Source organism: Agelaius tricolor, unplaced genomic scaffold (assembly GCF_023055355.1).
Source record: "Agelaius tricolor isolate 1412-34295 unplaced genomic scaffold, bAgeTri1.0.p SCAF_7, whole genome shotgun sequence".
Lineage (NCBI taxonomy): Eukaryota > Metazoa > Chordata > Aves > Passeriformes > Icteridae > Agelaius > Agelaius tricolor.
This window is the reverse complement of record NW_027269267.1, coordinates 32,518,330-32,533,133: the sequence shown is the minus strand read 5'-3', so window position 1 is coordinate 32,533,133 and position 14,804 is coordinate 32,518,330. Positions and strand designations below refer to the sequence as shown.

The 14,804-nt window shown below is 37.4% G+C and overlaps 1 protein-coding gene across 7 annotated transcripts in view; it reads left to right on the top strand.

The window, feature by feature from the left end:
* Positions 1-11,080, top strand: part of UBE3A (ubiquitin protein ligase E3A) — a 53,360-nt gene extending 42,280 nt beyond the window's left edge. For all 7 annotated transcript variants that reach the window (XM_071430878.1, XM_071430876.1, XM_071430877.1 and 4 more), the window contains 7 exons: positions 1,717-1,861; positions 5,422-5,627; positions 7,754-7,918; positions 8,298-8,453; positions 8,547-8,620; positions 9,075-9,218; positions 9,435-11,080. In XM_071430878.1, coding sequence (XP_071286979.1) covers positions 1,717-1,861; positions 5,422-5,627; positions 7,754-7,918; positions 8,298-8,453; positions 8,547-8,620; positions 9,075-9,218; positions 9,435-9,555 — 1,011 coding nt within the window. In that variant the 3' untranslated portion in view covers positions 9,556-11,080. The remainder of the gene's footprint in view (positions 1-1,716; positions 1,862-5,421; positions 5,628-7,753; positions 7,919-8,297; positions 8,454-8,546; positions 8,621-9,074; positions 9,219-9,434) is intronic.
* The last annotated feature ends 3,724 nt before the right edge of the window (positions 11,081-14,804 follow it).

Sequence of the window (14,804 nt, the reverse complement as noted above, 5' to 3'; positions counted from 1 at the left end):
TGTAGTAAAATTCTGGGCTGTAATGAGCGTTGACATGTGTGGATATGGTAGGGGAGTGAAATAAAAAGTAAGGTGTAGCATGTTAAGGGCACCTGCTGATAAGTACAATTTGCAGTAGCCCCCATCAGAGGCAAATCTCACAAGTAATATGGTTTTGGTAGAGGAGTATACAGGTCCATCTGTGCCTTAATTTACTGCTGCTGAGTTTTCTTTACCACATAGGTATGTTTAGGCTAATTGTGCTGCATATGTGTAGTGTGCAGTGTGGTTATGCTTTTAAGTAGCATATTTCTTACCAGCTGCAAAATATCCTTGCTTAACTTCTGATTTATAGAAAGGATACATTTTTGATGTAAGCAAGTGAAGGACCTGGCAACGTGCACTCACAGCATAGAAGTCCAACCATACCCTGGGCTGCATCAAAAGCAGCATGGCCAGCAGGTCAAGGGACGTGACTGTTCCCTTCTACTCTACCCTTGTGAGACTCCCCCTGGAGTGCTGCATCCAGCTCTGGGTCCCCAGCATAAGGATGTGGACCTGTTGGGTTGAGTCCAGAAGAGGGATGCAAAAATGATCAGAGGGCTGGAGCACCTCTCCTATAAAGTCAGGCTGGGAGAGTTGGGGTTGCTCAGCCAAAGAGAAGGCTCCTGGGAGACCATGTAGAAACTTCCAGCACCTAAAGGGGGCTGCTGAGAACTGGAGAGGAAGTTTTACAAAGGCATGTAACAATGGGACAATGGCAAATGACCTCATATGATAGAGGAGAGGTTTAGACTAGATATTCAGAAGAAATTCTTTGCTGTGAAGGTGGAGAGGCACTGCAGCAGGTTGCCCAGGAAAGTTGGCAATGTCCCATCCCTGGAACTATTTATGGCCATGCTAGATGGGGCTTTGAGCAAGCTGGTTTACTGGAATGTGTCCCAGCCCATGGCAGAAGGGTTGGAACTAATGATCTTTCCAGGTCCCTTCCAACCCAAACTATTTTGTGATTCTGTGGCCTCTAATGGCCTTTATATAGACTTGAAACCCTTGTAAAATGTCAGACTTTCAATTTGGTCTTAACTGAATTTTCACTTTCACAGCAGCAGTGCAGTAGATCTGTTTAAAGGCACTGAAGAAATAAGAGCAAGAGAGTTCTGAGAGTTCATTAGGCTCAAGAAGAGGGAGTTGATTTGACTGTAATACTAGTGTCTTTTTTGTTCTTAGGTTTTTTTCCCCAGCTCTTTGAGAGATGCAAGTACTCATCAAAGGCTTGTTTTCTGTCTCCCCCTCTGAAAACATATCTGTGTAATCCCTTCACAAAGCCATTTATTGTCAAACATGTAGATCATATTGCAGAATCTTCATTGTCAGATGAATTTAATTATCCCAGTAATACATCTTGTTTTCTTCCTTTTTCTGTGAATTGTGTGCAACACAATGATAACTTGTTTTAAATAACTGCTTAAAAGAATAGAAATAGAGAATGCTAACAGCCAGTGAGCTTTAATGGACTGACAGATCAGTTCTGTGGTAAGTTTCTTGCTGTTTATCCCTAGATTGTAAAACATGTTTAGAGTGGTTTAGGGTTACTATTGATTTCTCTTATTTTACTGTTGTGATTTGTGGTCACTTTCTTCTTAAATTTGGCGAGTACTTTTGGTTTCATTATTTGTTACTAAACTATTCTAGTAAACAGATTTACTAATTAAATTTTTCTGTCTCTTCACTCAATAGCTAGAGATGATTGCCATGGAAAATCCTGCAGACTTGAAGAAGCAATTGTATGTTGAATTTGAAGGAGAGCAAGGGGTAGATGAAGGAGGTGTTTCCAAAGAATTTTTTCAACTGGTTGTGGAAGAAATCTTCAATCCAGATATCGGTATGTGTTCTAATAATTTTCTGGTTTAACAGATTTTTCTCACAAAAGGTTGGCCTGGATGATCTTCCAAACTGGATTGTTCTATGTTTATGCTTTTTATATCCACTGCTGCTTCTCTCTGAAGCTCTCCAGGTTCATTGATGGTCAGCAGAGTATTTGGCAGACATTGAGGTTCACTGTGTTGGCAGCAGTCATCCTCCTAAAGGAGGAATGATGGAAGGAGTAACTGTGTATAGTTAATGGGAACCATAATTACTTGTTTGGATACAAATCAGTAGTACAGGGTTTCTTTGCTGGGTTCCTTTGTTTGTTCTCTCACATTTCTCCTCACTTTGCTTTGTAATTAGCTTCTAGAATTAGTAATCAAACCAAAGAGGAAGCGCTTCTGCAGTAAAGCAAGAGTCAGACTATGGGAGTTTTTGAGTTACTTCCTTCACTTCCTCCAGCTTAATAAATCTGATAGTCTCAGTTCTGCAGATCCAAAGTGTCACAGCAGTGTCAAATTTGATTGTAGTTAAAGAACCAAGAGTAATTTGATATATTACAGCCGAAATTTTACAGTTGTGTTTCGGCAGTCATACTTCCATTATATTCTTTTTTCCCTTGCTCCCTGCACCAATCATTTATGCAAGGACATGCTTCTTTTAGTGTGTGACTTGTCTGCTACTCTGAAAAGACAAAAATGTTATAAAATTATAAGAATACTTCATGTTTAAATAGAAATGAGACCTGCCAGGTTCCTATACTAATTCTGCATTTTATGTGAAATATGATGTTACATTGTATTTCCTGTAATGGGTTTCATTGAAGAAGCCTAACAGCTCACGGCTATTAATGTGGTTTCACTGGACTATTTTAAAAGATAAAGCTGTTGTTCTTGGTTTTGTTGCTTAGAAAATTGATGAAAATACACAGAAATCTATTTTGACTGGGTTAGAAAGGAGGTATCAGTATCAAGTACCCAGAATTAGTAGCAAAAATCTGAACCTTGGCACTTGCTCTTCACCATATGCAAGCCAGTTCTTATAACAAGTGGTGCAGAATCATAGATAAGTCTTACTCACTCTGAAAAATGCTATTAACTTAGAGAGATTTGTAACCTGAATTAGTTTACTTTGAAGTATGGCAAAATAAAGAACTTTTAGTACTTTGATTGATGAAATTTTATTTTCAACACAAAATAAATACATTTCAACTTGAGTTTATCTAAACAGAAGTTGTGTGGGTGTATTGAAATACTCTTTATTTAGTAGTGCTAAAGTGTGCTTAAGCTAAGATCCAAGCAGTGTGTATATACTCCTTGCATTTAAAGGTAGGTAATATATTAGAAATGTATGCATGTGTTAAGTTTCACTTCTGTATTAAAAATGTAAAAAAGTATGCACATATTTTGTATTCATAGTAATTCTAGGGGAGGAAAAGCTTTTTAGTGGCTTTAGGCATAAATGTGTAAAAGCAGAAAATGTAGCTTGCATTCACTGTGTGTTTATATATATGTATATATATGCATTGCAGTATAGCAGTTCATGTATGCACCAGATATACCACGAGTGACTTTTGTTGATTTATAAATGCTTTCTTTACCTGAGAAAACAGAGGAGATCCTTTAAGTGGAATTTAAAATGTCTGTCTTCAATAGGTATATTTGGAGAGATGTATGTTGTTATTATAGTTTCTTTGACTTTTTGAGTATTTTGATATTAAACTACCTTAAAATTTTACTCAAAGGAGGCAATAACTCAGAAGAATACTGGTAAAGATATTCCATGGTAAAGGAATAAGTGATAACTTCCTATAACTTCAAGGGCAATTGTTTTTGCTTTCTTGCAGATTCCAGTTTCTTCTGGTGTTTCATTATGATTTTAATGTACTGTAGTGTTAATTTTAGTAAGGGAGTAAAATACTGTATTGCACCTTAAAGTGTTTCCAGATCTGAGTAAATTGTTGATGCTTCATTATTAGACATTTGCTGGAGTTGTTGGTTTTGACAGTTTAACTTTTCCATCATATTCCAAAAAGTTCAACTCATTGCTTTATGTACCAGTAATCCAGAAGTTACTTCAGTTGGTTCAGAAAGTGGCATACAGGATTCTATGTAATGCTTGGCCTATATATGCCTGAGTTGCTCATCCATTTCTGATTTCCAGTTGCCTTATCTGACGGGTCAGTCTGCTATTTGTGTGCTCCCCTAATGGCTGACCCAGGCCATATCACTTACTGAGATACATAATCCATTCTGGGGAATACCCAGAGTCTGAATGAGCTTGCAGCTTATTGCCTTACATGGAATGAGGAAAGAGTCTTTATCTCTTGGCTGAAGATAATTTCAGTCTTCAGTGTAATTTTGTGTTCATGTGGCTTTGTAATCAGTTTGTACATCTGCATAGGTTGTAAACAAGAGTATCTTTTAAGAGCTGACAAGATAAATCCTTGTGGCAAATGTAGTTGATATTCTTCACATGGATCTGACATGGTGTGTTAAGAGTAAGGAGCCTGGGGCAGTTTTTCTTAGGCTCTGCTGGAAAATTGTGACAGCTGTACAAGCAACAGGTTATTGGGACTGTGCCTGTCCAGGGTGGTTTCTCTCTCACCTTAAGTCTATGGGGTTTGCATTTATTTTGTTTCAGTATCTAGCCAGATAAGCTATGGATTTTATTGTGGGTGTTATTTATATATAAATAATATTTATATAAATAATTTATAGCCTGTGCACTCCAGTTTCGTAAACAAGAGCTATCTTGTGTCTTGCTACAGCCAAAAGGGTAAGACACTCTGCCTGTCTCTTGTCTTCACATTTTTTCCCTGCAGCTTCTGGCGTGTGCCAGTTCAACTGTTTGTTGAAATCTTCAGTGCTCAGCTCATGACCTGGGCAGGAAATTGGTCTCCTGAAATAGTGAAGTGAATGAGAGAAGCAAAACCACTCTCTTTAGACAGTCTCAAGCTGTTAAATTTGCAGACCTTCTGTGAGGCCAAGGTCCATTTTCCTCTCAAGTTGTGTTTAATAGCTGCAGTAACAATGGTCCTTGAAACAAGCAAAGAAATCTCTTGGGCATCTGACTCTAAAATCATGGGTGATGGTCAATCCCTGCTCCATCATCATAGCTTCTAATTAAGTAGTAGGACTGTTCCTTTGCTGGAACTGGCCTTTGAGGAAAGGCTGTCACTTCTTAGTAATTAGAGTCCTTTGGGATTGTTTCATCCACATGTCTTTAACTGTGTTCTTTTCTTGTACTGCTGTATTTATCAAAGTCACAGTCACTGTTATCAGTGTGCTGCTGGTTCCTCACTAGAGGAGGGGATGAAAGCTTGTGTACATGCTGCTCCAGTGAGTGTTGCAGATACTGTATCACAGGTCTCTTGCAGGCTTTTAGTGGTCATGTAACAGTATTTTGAGCAGCTCCCGTTACCCTAAGTAGTTTCTCTTTGCCTTTCAATTCAGTATAATGTTAAGTTAAATATTGCTTAAAGGCTAGTGCAAATGGGTTTATAATGGTATGTTTTATGTGCCATTTTTATTGAATTGTAACCATAATTATTCTTTTTTTTTTTTTTTTTAACAGGGATGTTCACATATGATGAGTCTACAAAACTGTTTTGGTTTAATCCGTCCTCTTTTGAAACTGAGGGTCAGTTTACCCTGATTGGCATAGTACTGGGACTGGCTATTTACAACAACTGTATACTGGATGTTCATTTCCCCATGGTTGTCTACAGGAAGCTAATGGGCAAAAAAGGAACTTTCCGTGATCTGGCAGACTCTCATCCTGTAAGTTCCTTATGTTCTTCAAGTTAAATAGTGCATTTTCTATGCAATAATTTAATCTATATTTCAGTTAAACATAGGATCACTGTCAGAAATGAAAGTGAAATAAACAGTGACTTGCATTACGAGTCTGTATTTGTTAAAAGAAATTCATAAGCAAGAAAACTTATTGCTACATTTGGTTTGGAGGAGGCAAAATTGTAACATCAATGAATAGGGCTCAGTATCAATAAAGCTTGGGTTTTTTTGCTACATAAACTCCCAAATGTTACTAAGAATTATTAAGAATAAACAAGCATGTCTCTTCCCGAAGAGACTAGTAAAATTGGGCTGTTTATAGCTATTTGTAGAAGTAAATTTCTACCCAAAAAAAGTGCAAGTAAGAATAAATATGCAAAAGTGTGATGTTCTTACTGGTTTTTGTCTAAAGCAAGAAACAGATGAGGCAGTTTATGAATATCCCTACAGTTAATGAATATCCAGTGATCAGTGTCCATTTTCACACACCCATTCCCAGCACTGAGCTGTGCATGTGCTTTTATAGATAGAGCACACAGGTGTGTGTGCAGGATGTCTTGGCTCTGCTCCACCTGCAATCAGAGATCACCAGTGGCTTCTCCTCATGGTGCTGGTAGAAATTGTTAGCAAGCTTCATTTGGTTTCAAACCATAGGATGCTTCTCTTTTATAAGCAGTTATACAAAATCTTCATCTTTTCAAAAAAGATTAGTAACATGATAGTGTCTAAAAAGAACTTGGCTTTCATGTTTGAAAATGAGGTGTGTTTAATCAAGAAATATGTTATTTGGTCTGCTTTGGATAGCTACATATAACAGCACACCAGATTTGACCAGTTTCTCTGTATAATGTTGAGAAATAGTGCCCTGAGTTTCCCCTAGCTTTTATTACGTACTCAGAACTTTCTGTGACCAAAACAAAGTGAATGTATTTCTATGGAACAGGGCAGTCAGTGCTTTTCCTAATTTTTCTCCCCCGTTCTTATGTTTCTCCTCTAATACCTATGGTAGTTTCTTTTAAAATAATCCTTTTTTAACTCTTTGTATTCTCATATGACTTAAACTTCAGAACTTCTCAAACCTAAAATGAAATTCACAATAGTGAATTTCTCCCAGTGCTTTTTCTAATGCTGTAGAGCATGGAGAATAGGATGTTCACCAGCCATCACCACCAATGGTTCCAAGTACAGTGATTTTTCAGTGCAAAGTCCTTTTTAAAGGTTCTGTGAAAGAATCAAAAACACACAGATAGTGAGAGGTTGAGACTTACATGTTAACTTTCATGTTTTAGTTTAAACATTGGGGGGAAATTTATTTTTCTACTTCACTATAAAAATACAGTTGCACACAGCTGTCACATCCACCTTTGCTTTGTATTCTTTAGCCCCTCTGCCTCTATTGCAGCCAAATAATTGTTCCTTTGCTGCATAGGCTTTGGTTTCCAAGAGAGTCTTGGGCTTTTCCTAAGGCATAGCAGGGAGGAAACCTGGTTGCTCCTTTACACAGAGCAAACTCTTACAGGTAATTTCAGATTCCACTTGGTAAATTCTGATCAAACCTGTGATTTTTTGGTTCGTAAATGTCTTCTTATGTTAAAACTGCCCCATCTGTGTTGTTTTTGGATTACATCCTAGTTGGTTTCAGTTTTAAATAAGAAATGGAAGATAAAAGCCTGCTCTCTGAATTTTATCTGATATAAAATACTGGGGTTTCTTTGATTTTTAACTCATAAATGTTCCCCTTATTCGTGTAACATATTCTGGATGCCTAAAGTAAAGACAGATTCAAAAGACTTGAGATGTTATTAAAGGCTCTTAAACTGCAGATTTGACCATTGCATTTTAGAAGATTGGTAGGTACTAAAAGGCTCTTTTAAGGGAGTTATTGCTGATTACCATGTTTCTTTTTTATCTTTTTTACCTTAATATCTTCTGTTGTTTCTCTTTACAGATACTGAACTTAATAAGTAATTGTTTGGAGAGATTTTTAGGTGACTTGTGTCATAGAATATAGCAACCCTTTTTTGAGCCGGATGGTTTCATGTCTTCGTGTATTACTCAGTGGAATTTATCAAAGCTTATTTTTGACAGACATGTATTTCTTATTCTGTTAGGTTCTGTATCAGAGTTTGAGAGACTTACTGGAGTATGAAGGAAGTGTGGAAGATGATATGATGATAACGTTTCAAATATCTCACACGGATCTCTTTGGCAATCCAATGATGCATGATTTAAAGGAAAACGGTGATAAAATTCCAATTACAAATGAAAACAGAAAGGTACATGCAGCTTTTTAAACAGCATCTGGAGTTCTTTGATATACTGTGTGTAGAATAGTGTAGAACCCTACAAAGGTGGTCTCACTTTTTTAAGTTTAAAAGGCTTTTAAAATTCCCATAGCACAGTGTGGTTGTGAACCGAAATGGTTTCTCTTAAAGAAAGCATTGATACATGGATACATAGCTACTGGGAGGGATGTTTGAACTGTTTGAGTAGTATTTGAGACTTGTTCTTTTGTGTTGCTGAATAAAAACTGAGCTCAGATAATTTGCATAGAATTACAGAATTATAGGTATTTTGGGGTCTTGTTTTTTTGGGAGGTACTTCAAGTGGCATGTGTTGAAACACTAAGGTTTTTTGGGGTTTATTTCCTTGCAGGAATTTGTCAATCTGTATGCTGACTATATACTCAATAAATCAGTAGAAAAGCAGTTCAAGGCCTTTCGGAGAGGATTCCACATGGTGACCAATGAATCTCCTTTGAAATATTTATTTAGACCAGAGGAAATTGAATTACTTATTTGTGGAAGTAGGGTAAGAATTTTGAATATACACTAGAGAGTGGAGCTTTATATGATACTGAGTATATAATTAGTGGTCATCTTTAAAAATATCATCTTCTTACAGAATTTAGATTTTCAAGCACTAGAAGAAACTACAGAATATGATGGTGGCTATACAAGAGACTCTCTTATTATTAGGTAATTCTTTCTAATCTTTTCTTCATCTGCTTGTTTCTTCATAATGATTTTAATATTGTAAAATTTAGTATTTTTGTAGTACTGGAGATGCAAATGTCTTGTGTGTAACTTCACTTTTCTGAAGTATTGTCATTACAGAGGAGATGGTACAAGCATTGTTGAATCAGTACAATTCCTTAGGAAATAGGAATCATAAAATAGCTGCAGGACACAGCCAAATTAATGTTTAAAGACAGTTAAACTGCAGTGTTTAGTAATATTTCTGATTTCTATTTCTGAATCTCATTTATTGATAAATACATTCTGAGAGTTTTGGTTAATGAATGCAACTTGTAAACTTGATGTTAAGACTGATTAGAATTATTACACCTTCAAAGCTCAATTACTTTTGAAATTCTTATTTATACCAAAGAAAGTTTACAGTTTATTTACTTTTTAATTTCTTCTTTAATAGGGAATTCTGGGAAATAGTCCATTCATTTACAGATGAACAGAAAAGACTATTCTTACAGTTTACAACAGGCACAGACAGAGCCCCTGTGGGAGGACTTGGAAAGTTAAAGATGATCATAGCCAAAAATGGCCCAGATACAGAGAGGTAAAAAAAAAACCAAAAAAATTCTACATTTTGCTTGTTTTTTTATAAATGGAAGTGAATTATGTGCTTTTACATTATTAACCTAGTTAAATCTGAAAGTTGAATCTATAAGGAAAGTTTATTTTCTTCAAATTCATTATTTTTCCACTTGTAAAATAGCAATGTATTTCTTTAGCATGTTCCAAGATCTGAATTCTTGTATTTTTTGTCCCACAGGTTACCTACATCTCACACATGCTTTAATGTACTTTTGCTTCCGGAGTACTCAAGCAAAGAAAAGCTTAAAGAAAGATTATTGAAGGCCATCACATATGCCAAAGGATTTGGCATGCTGTAATAAGTATAACAAAAGGGATTTAAAAATGATGGTGATGATGTCCCTGTCCAAAAAGGCCATAAGATAGTGAGCTACAGTAGTCACCTGTGTTTGTGCCTCCCTTCTTTACTGGGGACATTGGGCTGGAACAGCAGATTTCAGCTGCTTATATGAACAAAATCTTTATTTTTTCTTTTAGCGTGAAAGTGTTACATATTCTTTCACTTGTATGTACAGAGAGGTTTTCCTGAATATTTATTTTAAGGGTTAAATCACTTTTGCTTGTGTTTATTACTGCTTGAAGTTGAGCCTTTTTGAGTATTTACAAGAAAACAAACTGTACTCTCCCAAGGAAAATATTGCCATCATTTGTAGACCATGTAACCTTCAAGTATGTGCTATATTTTTGTCCCTGTATCTAATCAAATCAAGAACTGTACTTTTTGAAGAGTTTGCTTTTGAAACTTGAAGTCTTGAAAAACAGTGTGATGCAATTACTGCTGTTCTAGCCCCCAAAGAGTTTCTGTGCAAAATCTTAAGAATCAATAAAGATGGAAGGGAGAACTTGGAATGTTAAATTGCAGCCTTGAGAACTTTACTTTAGTCACAGCACAACAATTAAAATTCATTTCACTATATGTTGTCTTCACATGTCTTGTAATAAACTGTGTTTTTAATTAGGAAACATTTCTTAGCATATGAAAGGGTAGAAATTTTAGTTACTTTTTTAAAAAAGACGTTTACTGGGGAAAGTGCATTTTCAACTGAACAGCTTTAGAGTAGGGAGTGAAGTGTCTGGAAAAAAGATAGGAAGTTTTTGCTATATTATAAACAAAGCATGTGGAAGTGCACTTAAAATGAAGTTCTATTCTTAATTGCCTATTATGTTGACATTTAAAATAGACAATCCAAAGTCTTCCCTACATGTTATGTCATCATTTATTTAATGAATCATTTTTCCTACCTATCAAGGCACATGATCAGTGTTGCACCATAGTCTAAAGGGATGGCTACTGTATTTTAATCTCATCTAACAATAAGCAAAATTGAACAATATTAAACGTGAGGCCTACTTCATGTTGTACACTTCCAACCATTAAATAAACTGTTAGAAAGTAAGTACTAAGGTTATGTTCATCTACTACATAAAGTATTCAGTAGGTTTTTAATTTAACTCTACAAATCATATCAGAAATAAATCCTTTACCTTTCTTAGTCTGTGTTTAATGTTAATTTCTCCTGTTGCAATATATGATGAAGGGATTCTGCATTTGGAAGTGCAGATGGAACTGGCATATCTCTTTTCCAATACAAGCTGCAGCGGGTGTGCAGAGCTGAGCTTGTGCCTTGACAATTGCTATAACTGGCTACTACCGATCAAACCCGTGACTGTGTGGAATTGGCATTAAAAGGCTTAGTTTTGAAATCATTGGAAAAAGAAAAGATGTCTTTCAGGACTATTTTAATAAATTCTTTCTAGTAATAGAAACAGACAACTGTTATGTAACTATGATGCTGAATAAAACAATGACCTTTTTTCACCATGGTTCAGTGAAAAAGAAACCAAGTTACTTTCTTACTTTGATAAATTAGATATTAAATGGTTTGATTAGATGTTGTTGTAGTACTGAATAATTTGAAGGTTGCAGGTACAGAAAGCTCTCCACAAGTGAACTGTAGTGATGTGGGGTCCAGCCATGTTCCCCTCTCAAATTCAAGCCAATGCCAGATGGCCTGGACACATGGGACTGAAACTTACTGGGGAGGGAAAGGTGCTGTCTGTCTTCTGGCCTCTGATCTCAGAGGTGGCCCTTGGGGCCTGCCCTCTTGGGTCCACCTTGTTGTATGTCCCAGAGGAGGAAAACACAAGATGCCCTACCTCTCAGTGTAGAGTGACAACAGTGCCTGCTGAGCCCTTCAAGTTTGGAGCAACTCTTACTGTAGGTGGTAAGAACATTTGCCAAGTGCCTTAAGGTTATTCACTGCAAGCATGAACACATCATGACACTGCTGTGTGGTATGTATTGTGTTCACAGTCTGATGTCTTAAGCTCTATCCCTGTAACTCTTCTTACACTAATTTAGCTGTGGTTTGTGGTTGCACCCAGCTGGCAGATGTATGTGATTCATATTGGGTTTTTTTTATATAGGTCTAAAAGCTGTGCAGACAGCATAACTGGAGAGCAATACAAAGTTCTCTTAACTGTTGCCATTGTAAATATGCTCTTTCTGTTTTCCTTTAGCATTAAGATTAAAATAATACATAATGGCATTGGCCTTCAAAAGCATAAGTTGTTTTTCAAGGAATCATTTTCAGGTAAGATATAAGTACTTAATATTTGACTGATTTCTCATGTAAATATATACTGCCTCCCCCAAATACCACTCTATTGAAACCTTATCTCCTTAGGACTGGTGTAAGTGCACTAGTTGTTCAGCAGCACCAGTTGATAAGGTTTAAAATAAATAAATCTTGAAGTCTTATAGCTGCAGGCTGCATTCCTGTCCTACAGAAGTTTCAGCCAGTGTTCTGTTTGAAGGGGAAAATGTCATTTTAAGTTGGGCTTGGTTTGGGGTTTTTTCTTGGGCTCCTGGCACACCTGGAATGTCTTTCACAGTGTCTAGCAAAGTTTAGGTCTAAAAAACTTGGAGATTGAAGTGTACTTATGTGTAATGGAAATACCTCCCTTCAGTGAGATAGAAGATCCCTCATCCAAGGCAGTAGTCTGATGCCAGTGTGGTGGTGTTCTCTCCACAGGGTGCCTTCAAGATATGTTGACAAGAAAATATTTCGGACATCTCAGCACTGCCTCATTTGACAAATGAAAAATACCTCTTCAAGTATCTCCTTCTGCACCCTAACAGACTGCCTGAATGTTTCCAACCTCAGTGCAAAGGGGCCATCAGGCTTCTGTGTATTGTACCATCACATGCTTCAAAAATGATAGTGGTGCAAGAGAAGTAATGCCCTGAAAAGAATCATCTTAATGTGGCACTGGTTCAGATTTGATTAGGAGTGAAGAAATGGTTTTGTTTAGCTCTGGAGGTATGTTAGCACATAATGCTGCATAAACAGAGCATCACCTTTTAAAAGATCAAAGCTTTTGCTTCTTGCTAAAGAGATTTCAGGAACAGCTGTCAGCAGTGAGCATAGTTCAGTTAACTAAGGAATAGTTTTGTGAACTTCTCACTGGGCTTGTCTTCCATTTGGCAGGCAGCAGCCTGAGACAGGATGGTGGCAGCCAAGGGCACCCCCTCCAACCCTGCATTCTGAGGAGAGCTGATGCTGAAATGGCCCAGGGCTCCAAGGAACTCCGTGTTACAGTAGTCAGTCCATGCCTCTCATCCAACAGTGGCTTCACTGCTGAAGCAGGAGCTTCCTGTCCCATCTGACACCACACAGGTGTCCTGGACCTGGTGGGCTCAGCCTCCAGGGAGCTGCACTGTGAGCGGCCCAGGTGCCTGCCTGGGCTTGTGCTCTGTGAAGCAGGGAATTGGACACAGGTTTCCATGCTGCTGGATGTTTCCAGGACACAGGTTTCCATGCTGATGTTCTGGAAGAGGACAATCCCCACATCATCAGCTTTAAGGTGTTTCCATCGCACTGTTGTAGCCAGTTACCTCCAGGTAAATTTTTATTCTCACAAGAGGATTAAGAATTTCCTGGTTGCCTCAAGAGTTTTTATGAATTAGGTGGAATGTTTGAGCTATGCTTTATTTATTATGCAGAAAAACTCCATCATTTCAGCTTGCAAGATGGAGCAGCAATTCTTCCAATTTCTTCCAAGTTAAGCTATTCAAAATCAAGCCTTTCCTAACAAGAGCTGAGTTTATTATGCTTAGTCGGAGTCACAAGGGTTTGTGATAAGTTACTTACAGTTCTTGTTCATAGTTGAAAGTTTAATAAAAGTATCATAAGATTCATAAGACCATAGGGGACTTAATAAAATTAATTTTTAAAAATTCAGATTTATACTAAATCATGAAAAGAATGCTGCTTTGGAAAAAAGAGCTAATACTGGCCCTAGTCTTTAGGTCATTTCTTACCCAGATGAATTCATTTGGAAAACCATGAAATGTCAGTATTTTTCTCTAGTGCTCCATCTGAAGATGTCTTCAGCTGTTGGTTCTTATTGTTCTTCTTCATTAACCCAATTAAAAAGTGTGTGGGAAGGTGGTTTTAATTGCAGATATACAAGTATAGTTTTGTTCTGTTCTGCTGTATTTGAAGGATACATCAGGAGAGTGATTCTGATAAATAGCTGAAGTTTGCCTAGTGTGCTTGTGTTCATGGATGTCTTGCTCAATATAGATCCTGTGTTGGGATTTGTGTGTGGGGAAATGTCTAAGAGACAAAGACATTGGAGATGCAAGTGGAGGGTGGGAATCATTATTCTATTTTAGGACAATGAGATTGCATTGAGAACTCCTACATTGTTTTGCTGGGTGGGTCTGTGCATAGTTTTGAGACTTCAAAATTGAGACCAGAGCTGACTGTGAAAGTCAGCCAGCCAATTGCTGGAGTTAGACTTCTGCCCTTTGAAGGACAGGCAGCACAGCTCAACTGCAAACAACTGCACGTGCAGGGATCCTGCTGCTCCTGTGGCCTTGGCTCACAGCTTGGACTGACCAATGTCAAGTGAAGATAAAAACTGCAGAGATTTGTGGCTCAACTGCTACATGCAAAGCTGACATGAAGCCTTTCTTAATATCACCAAAGGTTCTGGTGTATCTTCTGTACCACTGGGGTCATGTACAGAGAAAATCCTTTAAAACTGTCCTCCCACTGCAACCTTCTGCTTCCAGACCTGTACAGGACAGCAGAGGGAGTAACAGTGCTCAAAACTAAGTGGCCATGGAATGGCAACTAGCTGAACTTCCCTGTTCCAGGCTGAGCTGCCACACATCATGTGTTGCTACCTTTGATTTAATATTTCCCTTTTCAAGCACGCTGTGTTTGAGCAGCAAGGGATAAAGATCAGGTAAGCCAATATGTTACTATTGAAGGGGTTTTGTTTCCTAATATAACTGATGTTAATAAAAATTGGAAATGCAGCACAAGAATGTTTTCTAGATGAAAGGGTATTTCCAAAAGAAAAATCAGTGTGCCATGCACACTGAATTTTAATTTTTGTCATCTATGCATGAAGAATACTATGAATTTTTTAGCAAGGCACCTGAAATAAAACATGACATTTTGGTTTCTCCAATATGGGTATTTCCTTCAAAAGCACAACACAGATAATGATAAGGGTTGTTCTTGCACTGTTT